This window comes from Leptopilina boulardi, unplaced genomic scaffold, assembly GCF_019393585.1.
Source record: "Leptopilina boulardi isolate dan_hultmark-lab unplaced genomic scaffold, ZJU_Lbou_2.1 LbouV2_194, whole genome shotgun sequence".
In the NCBI taxonomy this organism is placed as follows: Eukaryota; Metazoa; Arthropoda; class Insecta; order Hymenoptera; family Figitidae; genus Leptopilina; species Leptopilina boulardi.
The window spans coordinates 820,103-835,580 of NW_026137745.1; the positions used below are offsets into that span (position 1 = coordinate 820,103).

At 23.3% G+C, this 15,478-nt stretch overlaps 2 protein-coding genes across 2 annotated transcripts; both read right to left on the reverse strand.

Moving 5' to 3' along the window:
- Positions 1-1,592: 1,592 nt before the first annotated feature.
- LOC127278068 (NF-kappa-B inhibitor cactus-like) lies at positions 1,593-10,649 on the reverse strand. Its single transcript, XM_051299594.1, has 3 exons — positions 9,457-10,649; positions 7,003-7,355; positions 1,593-2,580 (listed from the first exon to the last, which is right to left on the reverse strand). Exons 1-3 carry the CDS (start codon positions 9,912-9,914, stop codon positions 2,180-2,182), a joined length of 1,212 nt encoding a protein of 403 aa, XP_051155551.1. The 5' UTR covers positions 9,915-10,649; the 3' UTR covers positions 1,593-2,179.
- A 2,824-nt stretch (positions 10,650-13,473) lies between these two features.
- Positions 13,474-15,362, reverse strand: LOC127278069 (DNA replication complex GINS protein PSF1-like). Its single transcript, XM_051299595.1, has 4 exons — positions 15,188-15,362; positions 15,006-15,070; positions 13,926-14,226; positions 13,474-13,801 (listed from the first exon to the last, which is right to left on the reverse strand). The coding sequence occupies exons 1-4, from the start codon at positions 15,254-15,256 to the stop codon at positions 13,658-13,660; spliced, it is 579 nt and encodes a 192-aa protein (XP_051155552.1). The 5' UTR covers positions 15,257-15,362; the 3' UTR covers positions 13,474-13,657.
- Between the last annotated feature and the right edge of the window lie 116 nt (positions 15,363-15,478).

Here is a 15,478-nt window from a genome sequence, read left to right on the forward strand (position 1 = left end):
TGTTACATGTAAAAAACTTAGCGATTACAATTTCTTTTTTTAACTTAAAAAAAATGTTTCTAATAAATATTTAATAAAAAAAAATTTCTTGCCTATTTTTGTAAAATAATAAACAGCATTTATTCTCGCAAAAAAATATTTTTTTCCATTAATTTTAAAAAGATTTCTTTTCTAAATAAAAAGTACAAATTCATTAAAAATCATCGTAAAACAAAATTTAATAGTGTTTAAAAAACATTTTTGAAAATTATTCTACAATGATTTCTTTAAAAATTTCATCAGTTTGAAAATATGAAAAACTATTCTATTTACTTTTATTTTTTTTCTAAAAGGAACAATGAAAACAATTTTTTTTTTTTTAAATTTGAAAATAAAGAATTAAATATTATATTTTCGAAATTAAATAATAGTTTTCTTTTTAATTAATTATCAGAAATATATTAAGAGTTAAAAATAATTATGTATAAATCCAAAAAGATGTAAATTGAGAAATAAATCATAATAAATAAAATATTAAGAGTTAAAAATCAATTTTTATTTTAATTACCAATTGAATTTTTTTTTTTTTTTTAATTTTCCAGAACATGTGGCAATGAAAATGAAGAAAATTTTACAGGTACTTATAAATAAAAGAAAAGTTAGAAAAACATTTGGTTCATTTAATTATAATATTTTATTTTATCATTTTTTTTTTCACTAGTAAATTATATATTCATTATATTGTTTAAATTCTATTTCTTTTAATTTTACTTAAAAAATAAATAAAAATTACGATTAAATGCATGGTATTTTTTTTTAAAAAAGAGAATTTATCAATACAGAGAATATATTACATATAAACATTTTTTTCGCTTGATTATCTTTTTTTTTCTATAATACATTTTACTTAATCAATTAAGAACATTTTTCTAATGTACAAATACTGATGACATTTATTTTAAAATATAAATTTTCTACTAAATACTAAAATAAGAATTCTTAATAAAAATTCTAATAAAAAAAAAAAAAAAAAAAAAAAAAATGTCAAGTCCCTTTGTTTAAGTAACAGTCAGTGCAATTCTCGCGAAATGAAGAACAATTTTTTTTCGCCTTTTGTAAACACTACAATTTTCTTTTTTTTCCTAAATTTCGTGAAATGAATTACTTTCGACACTTTCTTTCTTTTTTTTTTGCCTAAACTTAATATACGTATTTTTATACGTTTACGAATAAGTGAAAATAATAAAAAAATATTTCAGACACAAACTTTTCATCTCATTGAGATAAGATTTTCTTTTAAATATAAATATATGGATTTTCATCATACGAGAATGAGAATACTTAAAAAAAATACTCTAATGACAGAGAAAGAAATAGAGTAGAAAAAAAATGGAAAGACTTAATTATGATTGTTAGATATTCTGACTGAAACACTTTCAGTTTTATTATCACTTGAAAAAACCGGTGTTCAAATTTTAATAATATTTATAATGAGAAAATTCAATTCACAGGTTTCAAGATTATCGAACTTGTATCGATATCTTTTCTTTTTTTTTTACATTTTTCTTACATTCTCATCACACATACACACACATAACCAAATTTACTATATGTTTTATTTATTTTTCTTTTGATTTTGAAATTTAACGAAACTTGAAATTTTTCTTTTACGATTTCACAATGTGTCGAAGTAAAAAGGGTTATTTAAAAAAATGAATAAATAAGACACTAAATAGAATTTAAAAAAACAATTGTCACTTTAATTCCAGTAGAGATAAAAAATAAATTAGTAAAATCGAAATTATTTTTTTTTTTAGAAAATCTTTTAACTGAAAAATTATTTCTAAAAGCATTTTAGCTCTTATATTGTTTTAATTTAATAATTATGAATTATTATTATAATTCACATACTATGTATTATTAATATAATTTTTTAATTTCAAAAAAAAAAATTAAATATTAATAAATACATTCTATTGATAATAATATATATAATTATTAAATAATATAAAATTATTTTATATTACACATAAAAAAAAGTTGAATAAAATTTCAGTTGAAAATTTTCATTTTGATTAAAATGAGATGAAAATATTTGTTATCGATATAATATGATAATGATGATGAGAAAAAAAGTGAAGTTGAAAAATTCCAAGTAAGGTTAAATTTTTGAAATTTACAAATATTCCTAGAAATCGTTTTAAGCCCTAACAGCAGACATTGGGCTATTTTGAAGTGGTGATAAGTTGAACATATAACTATCATCATTGTCTTCCATACTAGAATTATCGCTATCTGTCTCTTCATCAGAAAGTGGTTGGGGTCTGGCGCCAAACCTTACAAGATCGAGGGCTAATTGTGTGTCAACACAAAGAGCAATTTGATACGCGGTATAGCCTGCATAATTTGGCACATCAAGACTGGGCCTACATTCTTCTAATAAGAATTTCAAAACTCCTTTACAGCCATGTTCAATTGCTAAATGTAATGCTGTTCTACCGGCGAGACCTTCTCTTGCATCTAAATCGGCACCAAGTCGAAGTAACAGTCTCACTAATTCAACATGATTTCCACTTGCCGCTAGATGAATGCACATTTCACCTGAAAAAAGCAAAGAACAATTTTTGTTAAATAAATAATAAAATACTAATAAATATAAATTATTTAAAATTTTTGTACTATTTGCATTATTATATATATTATATAAAAATACAAAAGACCCTTTCATATATGACTTAGATTTATAACATGCAATAAGGGACATTAAATTCAAATTAGAAAATGACTTTAGAATTCTTTTCTCATTACTTAAACTTAATAAATCATTGTCTCATAATGAGTTCTTAAAATATTTACTTCCTCTTTAAAGAATAAGTAATTGTTGTTTGTCAATTGTGTACAGTTGCAACTGCTATAAATAATTCTCACTTTAATTGCTTTCTTTGCTTTATATATGATAATAATAATTTTTTTTTCTTTTTACAGCTAGAGAACAAATATAATAAAAAGAAATTAACAAACTGCAAAGAAATATAGAAATTTAGAAATTATATTTACAAAAAAAAAAAAAATATTAGAAATTCTTTTTTTTCCTCATTTAGAATTTCTTTTACTTCAATTTTTTTTTAATTTCAAACAAAAACTTTAAAAAATTATTGAATTGATTTCGTTCTTCTGAATGTTCAAAACTCCAGGAACATAATGTCATAACTCTTTTATTTTTAATTAAAAATAAATTTTGAACAAAATTATTTTTAGATACATCTATTTTTGTGAGAAAAAATTTTGAAATCTATTTTTAAAATCAAAATTTAAAAAACTTTTGTTTTTTTTTAAAAAAAAAATTCTAATTGAAAAGTTAACATAAAACTGTTCTTTGATTTTTTTTCTCTCTTTTTTTTTTTTCTTGAGAAAAACATTTTCAGTTTGTTTTTAGACGTAAGCTCGGTATCAAAAGGATGAAAATTATAGATAGAACTCGGAAGACGTGGTGAATCATTGTCGGCGGGGGTTTGGCTGATTTCCCATGAGCCAAACTAGGCTCGCGTTGATCAAAGTGAAATGAACTAAAAATAGTTGTTTCAAAACTAAAATGCTCACGTTGGTATAGCATATAGGCGCGGAATCCAGGAACGTCGAGACGAAATTCCTCGACGTCGCGGAGGGGGTTAATTTTGTTTTGCTCGTTGAGTACCAGACGCATTTCGTGACCCCGCGCCCGCTCTCTCTCGTCTTGATTCCGATTTTGTCAAACTGACTAATACCCATCGTAACGCAAAAGGATTTTGTGAATGAACTCGCGTGAAAGTGCGAATACACGCATTTTAATGAAAGTCCTACACACCAAAAATAATACCCAGACATATTCAATCCTCGTTTCCTTGGGGGAAATTTCTCTTAGTCAAATTATATTGTTGACCCCATTTTTTAACAAAAGAAACTTGAAAGTCTTTTATAAAATCGAGGAACAATATAATATTAATTTTTTTTCACTTTTATTTATCGTTTTTTAAGTAAGCGAAAAAATTAATAATAATTAAAATAAATTAATAATTTAAAAAAAAAAAAAACCCCAAAAATTGTATAATTTACAAAAATTTGTTTTCAATAAATATTAATTTTTTTTTGTATTGTAAAAATAGAATTAAATTGAAAAAAATAGTTAAATATATTTCATTAGTAATTCATACTTTATCAGTGATAAAAGAAACTTTGTATTGCAATTTAAATAATAGCACTCTATATGTAGCAAGAAATATCAGAAATTATGAAAAAGAAAAAAAGTCGACAAATCATCATCATATTGATAATAATTAACAAAGTTCATTTATGTAGTGACGACGCCTTTGTGGGGTTTTCCAAATCCCGCAAATGCGTCTATGTTGAAGCATATAGCATAGATATTTTTACATACTAGCAATAAATTATTGTTACCCGAAAAAAAATTCCTTTGATCACAAAATTTAAAATTGAAAAAAAAATTAACATTTTTTTTTAATTCACATTCAAAACTGCGCACCCATGTGAGATAATTTTTTTTTTTTTTTTTATAATCTTTACCGCTTGTTTACCAGATATAAAGTGTCCCTAATCAGTAAACTATACTCGCGAGAAATATTTTTCAAATTGTAATTTATTAAAATAATTCGAAACACAATTTTTTTTTAAAATAATTAAAAAAAATTAATTTAAATAAATTATTTAATTTATTAATATTCAATAATTTAATTAAATGACGAAAATATTCCAAATACTACCCCCGGGATGAGAGTAAATATCAAATATCGAAATTTTTTTTAATTACAATAAAAGTTGTATAAACTTTTAAATTTTAATTTAAAATTTTCAAAGAAAGAAAAAAAAGAAAATGTTGCTTAAACAAAAAAAAAAAAAAAAAGTGTCACTGCATGACGTTTACTAATTTAAAAACTGGAAATACCGATAATAAAAAAAAAAAAAATTTTTTTAACAACGTGAGAATTCATAAAAATAAACTTAAAAGTTCAGATTCTGGAATTACGAGAGAGTTGAATTTTAGAAATATTTTGAATTTTTTGTGAATAAATTAATAACAAAAATAAAATTAATTGCTTACATGATAAAAAATTTGTTAATTAAACACCTGTTATATATCATATGGAAAATTAAAATAAAATCGTTTTATTTTAATGAGGACTTAAATAATTTTTTTTAGAGAAATAAGTCCTAAAAATGCGAAAAAAAAAGTAAGGAGGAATTTTTTTTTTTTTAATGAAGAGCAAAGACAGTGAACTTTTCACTTAAAGGCGGAAGAGGTCAGCAAAAATTATCATAATACCGAGGTCACAAAAGGAATGAAAGTATGTATATATATATATATAATACGAATTAATTTCTAGTTTGGACGATGAAACGGCATCTGGCAACAATCGTCTCTCTCTCTCTATATACACATTGAAACTCTCGAAGTTTATCATTAACAGTCGTTCCAAAACTTTCAAAGGAAGCATGTGGGAAATTCCCAACAGCCAGACCTCAATGCTAATGCCGTTATAAATGTATCGTTAAAGTTCACTTCCCCCATTTTTTTTCTGCCCAGCTAACGAAAATTATTGCCTTGAAATTGTCATGACAGTTAATAATTTAAAAAATTGCAAAAAAAAATTCAAATCGAAACTTAGTATTAAAAAAAAAAAAACTGAAGAAAAGTAAAAAAAATATTGTATACAAAAAATCGAAACTTTTAAAATTAGAAAAAAAAGAATACCGAATCATTCAACAAAATTTTATTTGAAAAATGAATGATTCAATCGTCATAGATTTACATTTTAAATTTAATGAATTCAATCATTAAACTAGTTTTACAAACCATTTAGGAAGTAAACGCGAATATTTATTTTTAATCTCATGATGTAAACGAATTGGAATTAATCTTTTTTTTCGGTATTAAAAGGAAGTTACACCTTTTTTGGGTTCTCTATTATTTTTTAAAAGGCATCAAAAAATCCATATCAAAATCATTTTCTATTCAAAGAAATATAAAAAATATGTATTTTTATTAAATTGATTCGATTTAAAAAAAAAAAATAAATTATTGAATTGTAAAATTTAAATTGTTTGCAAATTTTTTGCGGTTATAAAAATAATATTGAAGAACAGAAAAATTGAAATACAATCACTTTTCTCTATACAACTAATAATATTGATAATCATTACAAATAAAAATTGCGTTTCCTTGACGTTTCATCTTGTGATCATAAAGACAATGACTCAAATATTTTGCGGATGAGATTATTCGCACAGCTAAGGAAAATCTACTACGTCATAAACAAAATATTTTTCCATCAATATTCTTTTAAAGAGGAAATATTTTTTTCTTTTATCGAGAAAAGAAAAATGTTAATGAATTTTTATATGTGAAAATTTCATAATTACAAATTTCATCGATTAAAAATTAAAAAACCACGATTTAATGAAAGGAATTTTTTTTTTTTTTATAGTTTTCTATTTCTTTTAATCATATTTCGCATTTTTTACAATGAAAAATCTAAAATAATATTAATTCTAGTCCTTAAAATTGTTGGTAATTAAAATTTTTTGCTTTTCACTTATATTTATAAAACAATGGAATAAAAGTGAATATTTTATTTTCATAAAATGGCATTTCGATACGCGCTTTTAAACTCTTGGGATTTTCCCAACTCGTCGTCTCTAAGTAACTCCCTATCACAAAGACTCGATTCCATTTGTAAATATCACTATAGCCTCGTTAAATATCTTAACACAAGGAATTATCTACAATGACAATCGTCAAGTATACGTTTTTCATAAGTAGAGTAATATAAATAAAAAAAAAATATTTCAAATTTTTTTCTCTCACTCAATATTAATTTCAATTATTAAATTATTATAATTTTTCTAATCAATTTCTTCAAAGAGTCTTTTGTATTGATATTTTCAAATATTTAAATAAATAAATTATGAAAAGGGATAAATAAAATAATAATTATATGAAAAAAAAGGAGATAATTGAATTTAACTTACCATTATAATTTCTTTGCTCCAAATTTTGTGGTAGAGCGGGCAAAAATCTTCCAGGTAAATGTAAACCTCGTTCTCCATGAGAAAGTACATCGGTGAGAGCACGTGCTGAATCAATGTCACCGCAAGCACAAGCAAGATGAAGGGCTGTATTGCCTTTGAGATTTCTTGCTTCGGGATTTGCGCCCGCAAGAATTAAACATCTCGCTATCCTTGGTTGATGTGTTAAAATTGAAAGATGAAGGGCCGTGTGTCCATCGTCATTCAAAATATCCAAAAGACAAGGATGTGGCACCATATTTACAAGTGATAATATTGCATCAATGTAACCATGAACTACCGCAATGTGCAATTGTCTAAAAATTGAAAAATTCGATTAATTTCATTTTATCAAAAATCACTAATATACTGATACTAATATTAATAATAATAATAATAATGTTTTTAAAAAATTGTTCAAAAATCGAAAAAATTGATTAATTTATTTTTATCAATAATAATTAATATAATAATAATTATTTTTAAAAAATTGACCAAAAATCGAGAAATTTAATTTACTTAGTTTTAATTTGTTAAATTAATTAATAATATAATTATTATGAAATGGATTAAGAAAATAGAAAATATCGAAAAAAAATAAGACAATTTTTTCTACTCTGGTGTTTATCGTCTCACTAATGTATTTTATATCACTGCCCGATTACTTTTAATATAAAAAAGAAGTCAATGAATTATAAATTTCAACTTTCTGTATAATTAAAACGGGTAAATCACACCAAGATAAGATTATTTATTTATAGTCGATAAAGAATAAAAAAAAAAAAATTCAAACAAAATTAAGCACTATTCAAAAATAAAGTATTACGATTGTTAATAAGGAAATTTCTTATAATCTTGAGGTCATCATTTGCCAATAAATTAATGAAGTATATATCGAAAATAACAGTGACGTTAACAGTCGAAAATCGAAGTAGAAGAAAAGAGCGATATACAAAATAATTTTTATCTTTTAAACTAGTTTTTTTTTTTCTTTATTATTTATTCAAACTGAATTTTTTTTTTTTTTGCTAGAAAATATTTGCTAAAAATTTATGCTCTGGGATTTTTTTAAAAATAAATTTCACATAAGAAAAATTAAAATTTTTGCAAAAAAAAAGTAAAAGAAAATTTATTTTTTATTAGTAATAAAGGGCATTGTATAAATTGTAAAAATAAATTTAATAAAGAATAAATGAAAATAATAGAAAAATCAATAATTAGATAAAAAGAAAAAATTTAATATTTTTTTAAATAGAAAAAATAAAAAATAATAAAAATATTGAAGGAACAATAAAAAAGGTTAAATATCGTACGACCATGTGGGAATTTCCAAATATTTCCTTACATATGGCAATAATCGTAATTTTAAATACCCTATGGTTGGCACGTGACAAGAAAATCAGTGTGTTAATTTTCATGACAATGGTCATACCATGTGTTGGGAAAAGTGTTAATATTTAAAGATACCTGAAGGAAAATTTTTCAAAGGGTCGCTTTAAAATATTGTTTGTCCAACAATAAAGTAATTTGTATTTTCCCAAGAATTTTATATGTAGGTATATTGTATATATATATATATATATATATATATAGAATATAAATTTTGAAAATATGTATTTTCAAAAATTGCCTTAATCACTAATTCCCATATTTATTATACATATACCGAATCATAATCCTAAAATTTTGAAAAGGAAACTATACATTGTTTATAAAACAAAATATCTGAAATTTATGGAGGAAGGGAAAAAAACGAAAAAGATAATCAATAAAAAAAACTTCAGTTGAATAAATAATTTGATTTTGTTTACCGCAAAATTCGGGAATTATAATCGACTTTCCTCAACTATAATCTTGTTTAACTAATTAAAATTTTACCAAAATAAGTGAAAGAGAGAAAGAGAAAAAAAAACAAAAATTGTAATTAAAATTCATAATCAACTTTACGATTGTTTATACAAATTAAGAGATAAACAAAATGGAAAAAAAAATCACTGCCCGCTGGGAGAAAATAATTATTTTTCGAATATTTATTAAATAAAATTATTATTTTCCCAGACAAATGTAAATTTAAAAAAAAAAATTCAAATGTAAAAAAATATATAAAATTCTACAAATGAAATATAATTATTGTCATTAAAATAATAATAAAATAAAAAAAAATATTAAAAAAATATAAATAATAAAAATAAAGAAATAAAAAATAAAAGTAATAAATAAAAATCATTAAGAAATAAATAATAAAAAGAGAAATTACAAAAACAAACATTAATGTTTAATTACTGTTGAAAATAAATGGAATTTCACTATACAGTAACTAATTGTAAGTAAACAAGAAAGCATGAAAAAAATGTTTGACATATACACACACAAAATGTTGAATTAAAAAAAAAGTGAGTAAAATAAAAAAAAACTCACGTGTCACCGTCGTCATCTTGGGTATAATAAATTTCCCATCGCTCCTGAATAACTGGTGCTGTATTCTGTTTATCAGGAGTTGTGAAGATAGTCCTAGGCGCGGCCTTGACACTGACCGGTATCAATCTGGATGGCTCCAAATGAACCTTATCCAATGAATTTAATGTGTCGTGCTTTAGGGAAAGTTGACCAAGATTCTCACTAATCCCCAAATCTAAACCACTATCAAGGACTCTCATCGGTTCAGGTTCTTGAGAAACAACTGGCACTTGATTATCAGATGATAATTCAATATCATCAGCGGGAATTAATTCCTCCGAAAATACTTCCTCGGAACAAATTAAGTTTGTACCCGATAGAAAACCCGAATCACCAAAATCCTGTTGTTGACACTTTTCACCCTTATCGAGCTCTGAGACGTTACCGGCCATGGGTCCCTGTGTAGACTGTTGCCACATTTTTTTTTTTTGAAATTGCTCCGCACGTGTATGTGTGTATAGAGCAACTGTGAGGGCCTTACTTAAACGTGCCTGCTGCCTGATGCTTCTGAGCTGCGAGACACGGACTTTCCCTGCTTCACAAAGCACAATGCCAGGGCCTTCTCCTACTACCGTTCTTTTCCTTCTCTCTCTCTCTTTCTCTCTCCCTCTCTCACTCCCAAAAAGCAGTTTCTCTCAATAGAGATTCTCGCACAAAACTTTCCAAATCAACATAAAATTTCTACTTCCACAACTTTTACACACATGTCCACAATATGCGCTCAATGAAAAAAAAAATATATAATCTTGACGAAGGTCAGTACACAATTCCCATGAGAAAATAATGTTAGTTTGGAGCACAATTATTTATTTTTTTTTTTTGAGGTTAGAATTTAAATTCCTTACAATGTGGAACAATATCGTCAAGTTTCTCAACAAATTCACTGATCAACATTATTATTTAAAAACAATGATAATAATAATAGTTGAAATCGAGCACTATCGCGCAATTTTTTTTTCCACCAAGGAGAATAACACTCAACAAAAAATAGAACACAAAACTTATTATTCCAAAGGATGAATTTATTTTTTATGATCAACTTCTTCACTGAATGTCACGAACGAATCTCCTAAAGCAAACTGAATGCGATTTTCAAGAACGCAGTCTTAATATATATACATTAAAATTTTAGAATGGACGCAATGCGCAGCCTTAAACTGGCGGCGCTAGGTATGTAGTAGAAGATGAAAGAGAGGGGGAAACTAATTAGAAGAGAACACAGTGGAAGAGAGAGAGAGAGAGAGGGTAGAGTATACCAATATTGAATGGTAGGGGCAAAGCGGGAAATCCCAGAAAATTTCACATAGCCAGCCAGGGAGACGAGAGAGACTAGAGAGTCAAGAGAATTAAACGGAATTAACCCCTTGAAACTGAAACTATTTGTTATTTTTTTTTTTCTTACCTGAAAAAGAGTCGCCGCTGGGTTTTTGTAAAAATAACTTCTACTCTATATGAAGAGGGAAGTTTTTTCAAAAAATATATATATGTGCTTTAGGATTGCGCCAGGAAATATTTAGTCTGATCTTCAGATCTACATATTATATATATATATGTATATAGTGAAGAAACTGACTTTAAAACTTTTACAAGTTTATATAGACGACGGGATTTTCTCTACTGCTTTACTTTTATACATATTAGAAAAACAAAAAAATATTTTCTCTTTCAGGTTAAAACAGAGAAATTTTGAATTATTTTTTTTCCTCTAAAATTGTGTGTTTCAAAATAATGTTTTACATTGTTTATTTATCTACAAAAAAAAATTTTTTTTCCATCTATTTGTAAAAATGATTTTTTCAAGAGTAATAATTTTCTGTTTTAGTTTTTTAATCTTTTTTTTTTTATTTTTAATCAATTTTCTTTTTCAAATTAGGCTGCAACAAGACTTGGATCGAAATAAAAATGATCCGGCTTTATTTTTTTTCTTTAAAATATTGCGCGTGTTTAAATAATATTTATTTATCTCCGAAAAAAAATTTTTTTAGCACTATTAAAAAATAAAGTATATTGCGATTGTTAATAAGGAAATATCTTATATTCTTGAGGTCATCATTTGTCAATAAATTAATGAAGTACATATCTCCAAAATAACAGTGACGTTCACAGTCGAAAATCGAAAAAAACGATGCGATATACAAAATAATTTCTATCTTTAAAACTAGTTTTTTTTTATTTATTCAACAGAAATTTTTTTGCTAGAAAATATTTGATAAAAATTTACGCTCTGGGAATTTAAAAAAAAATAAATAAATTTCACAAAAGAAAAATTAAAATTTCAATAAAAAAGTAAAAGAAAATTAATTGAATGTTAATAATATTTAATTAAAGTAAATTTATAAAAAATTAAGCCCAAAATTGTTTAAAATATTTTCTTTATTTTGATTAGTAATAAGGTAAATTGTAAGAATATATATATAATAAATAAAAAAATTAATAAATTGGATAAGAAAATAAAAAGAAATAATTTATATTTCTATAAATAAAAAAAATAAAAATATAGAAGGAACAATAAATTTAATTTAAGAATTTTAAACTTTTATTTAAAAATTCAATATTTATTCGAAAGTAATACTTTTGAGTTTTAGTTTTTAAATTTCTTTTTTTAATTCTATATTTTTTTTATTAGAAATTTCTTTATTATGATATTGAAATAACAATTTTAATATTGCGCAAAATTAAATAGAAAATTATTAAACGTCATTTGATATGATTTTTAAATTTTAAAATGAAAATCAACAGGAAGTTTCTTTTTTTAGATTGTGATTTTTACGGTAATTCAGATGACTTGAATGAGTTATAAAAATTTCCAGCCAATAATTTTTTGACCTTATTTTTTTTTTTATTTACATAACAATTATTAATCATAGGAATTTACTTTTCTTCGTGACTTTAAATTTATTTATATGTAAATAAAATTTTTATTATTAAAAAATTAATTATTTCAATTTATTTAGATTTTATTTTTTTTATTATTTTATTTTTTATTTGTTAATGCTATTATTTATCCTGAATTATTGCGTTTCCATTTATCGTTTATAAATTTAAATGCACAATTTATCAAAATGTCAATTTAATAAATAAATTTATAAAAAAAAACTCTTTATTTTTTCAATACATTAAATTAAATTGTTCTCCAATATAATTATTATCATTCAGAATTTCTATATAAATGAATTCTTATTCCCTTATAAAACCAAAAACTAAAGAAGACAAAATTGAAATATTTATACTATTCAGAAAACTTCAGGATCAAAATTTAAAATATTTATAGAAAAATAGAAACAATTGTTTCTAATACAATTTTTGAAATTTTTTTTTCACATACAAAAGGTCATTCAAACTCTTATATAAAGAAAATATGGATTAAGAAAAATATAAACTATTAATTATGTAATAATAATTAATTATTGAAAATTATTACCGTATAGTATCAAGCAAATAAATTAGAATGAGATTTATCTCTTGACCTTTGAAAAATTAACGTAATTGTATAACAGATGATCAATAAATACTCTGAATAATATTTTATCTCATGACCTTTCAAAAAAAGTTCTCGAAATTACTCGAAATGATAAATCGACTTAAAATTTTTCATATTAATAAAATTTTTAATATTTATATAGTATTCAAATTTAAATTTTTTTCTATAATTATCACTTAATATTTAATAATAATTAATTAATCATATTTATTAATTATTAATTAATAAATAAAAAGAAATTAATAAAAATCTTTAAAAATCTTTTAATTATACTAATTACAGTTTATTTAAATTATTCAATAAAAATTGGCTTCTGACTATATTGAAATATCATTTCAATATAGAAATATTAATAATTAATTACTATTAATACTTTAAAGTAGGAGTCATGGATTTTTAATAACTGTTTGAAAAATTATTTCTTTACATTTTATTTATTTATGAAAATTTTAATTTATACGAGTAGATGATGATTTTTATACAAATATAAATCGTCATATTTAACAAACTGTAATTTTTATTAGTGCCTATAAAAATATTGATTTTCATTTTATTCTAAATTTTTAACATTTATTTTATATCACAGTGAATCTTCTTTTATTTACTAAATTGAATTTGTAATGAACATTAAAAAAAAAAAACATTTTTTTTTATTACTTAATTTTAAAATTAAAAAAAAAACTAATTATTGACGTGTTCAAGAATACCTTGTCTTATTAGAGTTTCGCATTCTGTGCTCGGAAGCAAGTGATGTGTATTCTTTTTCAAATTAACTACTTGACCGTCTTCGAATTCAAATTTTCCATAATCGACTAAACATCGAACCTGATATTAAAAAAATTTGATAATTTATTGAGAATAAATAATTTATAAATAATAATAATAATAATAATAATAATAAAATCAGAAATTATTCTGATTTTATTATTTTAATAGTATTTCTTTTTACCTCGACATAAAGTGCTTTTGGTGGAACCATGTCTTTCATTATGTTGAGTCCCTTTCCATCTCCAATAGACTTCATATATGTAGCTAATGCTTTATTATAATTATTAAACCATTTCTCTTCGGGGGCAATTAAATTACCTTTGACTTCCGGTGGCAGAATACTTCCAAGTTCCCATCTCATTTTTCTTAATCTTTCCATTCTGTGATTGACATATGTTAAAAGAAGACGTTTATTTCTTTCCAAAGCAGAATGACGAAGTTTAAGTGATCCACGAATATCAACTCCTTCAGTTGCAGTTTGTCTACATTTTTAAAACAATATTTACAATGAATATTATTATTAATTTCTTTTTTCTTTAATTAACTTACATTATTAAATTATAATCACAAAATAATCAAAAATAAATTTAAATTTAATTCGTAAACGAAAATTAATAAAAAGAATTACAATTATGAATTTTTTTTAATTAATTTAAATTAATTTATTATAAAGTAATAAAAATAAAGAATCAATTAACTTCTTTCGTTAATAATAATAATAATAATTATGATCTAATATTTATATAATTTATTATGCAGAAAAAAAATTATCAATTTAAAAATAACTTGGAGAAATTGATAATTTTCATTTTCAATAACTGTTATCATTATTTATAAACATTTTTAAGATTCGGAAAGTTGGACAAATTTTACATCTTAAATGGAAAAACAACTTTTAATTAAATTGGATTTTTCGAGGCTAATTTTATCTTTAACATTTTGAGTCATAACAAAATTACATTTAGATAAAAAAAAAAATATAAATTAAAAAATTCTATCAGTAAGAAATTGTTAAATTTTAGGTTATGTTATCTACATTGTTAAAGAAATTACAATTTTTTATTTTATTAAAAATGTTAAGTATTAAATTTTTAACACCTTACATTTTTAAAGTATTAATTATTTTCTTATTTAGACACATGAAAATAATAAAATTTTAGTCTAACTTCATTTATTTTTGATTCTTTTCATGAAAAATTCAACTATTAAAAGAAAACTTGAATTGAAATATTTAAGAAAAATAAATAATAAAAATACAAACACTTGTTCATAATTGTCTTCTGACAATGCTTTCATTTCATCCAAAACATTTTTAAAAACAAAATCCTGTAAATCAAAAGAAAGTATTGATAACAAGTTTGACATGAAATTATATACCGATGAGAAAACATGTTTTATACTTTATAAAACAGTTTTAATAATTTTTTGCATTTAAATACATACATTGAAAGGTTTGATATCATCAGAAAGAACTAATTCATTGATAAGTTTCAAACCTTCTTTTCCATACATTTTTGTTTTTAGTTGTTTAAAATCACTTTATATTGTAAATAAACAAAAAATACCGGGGAAAAATTATCTTGGCAAATCCAAAACAATATTTAAAAAACCGTTAACCATAAACTATATGCGATGTAAAATCGGACGATGCAAGTAAAATGTTATTAAGGTGCGTTCATACTGTTTGTATATATTATAGAACCCCTTTTGTTTCAACGTTTTAAGTACCGTGGT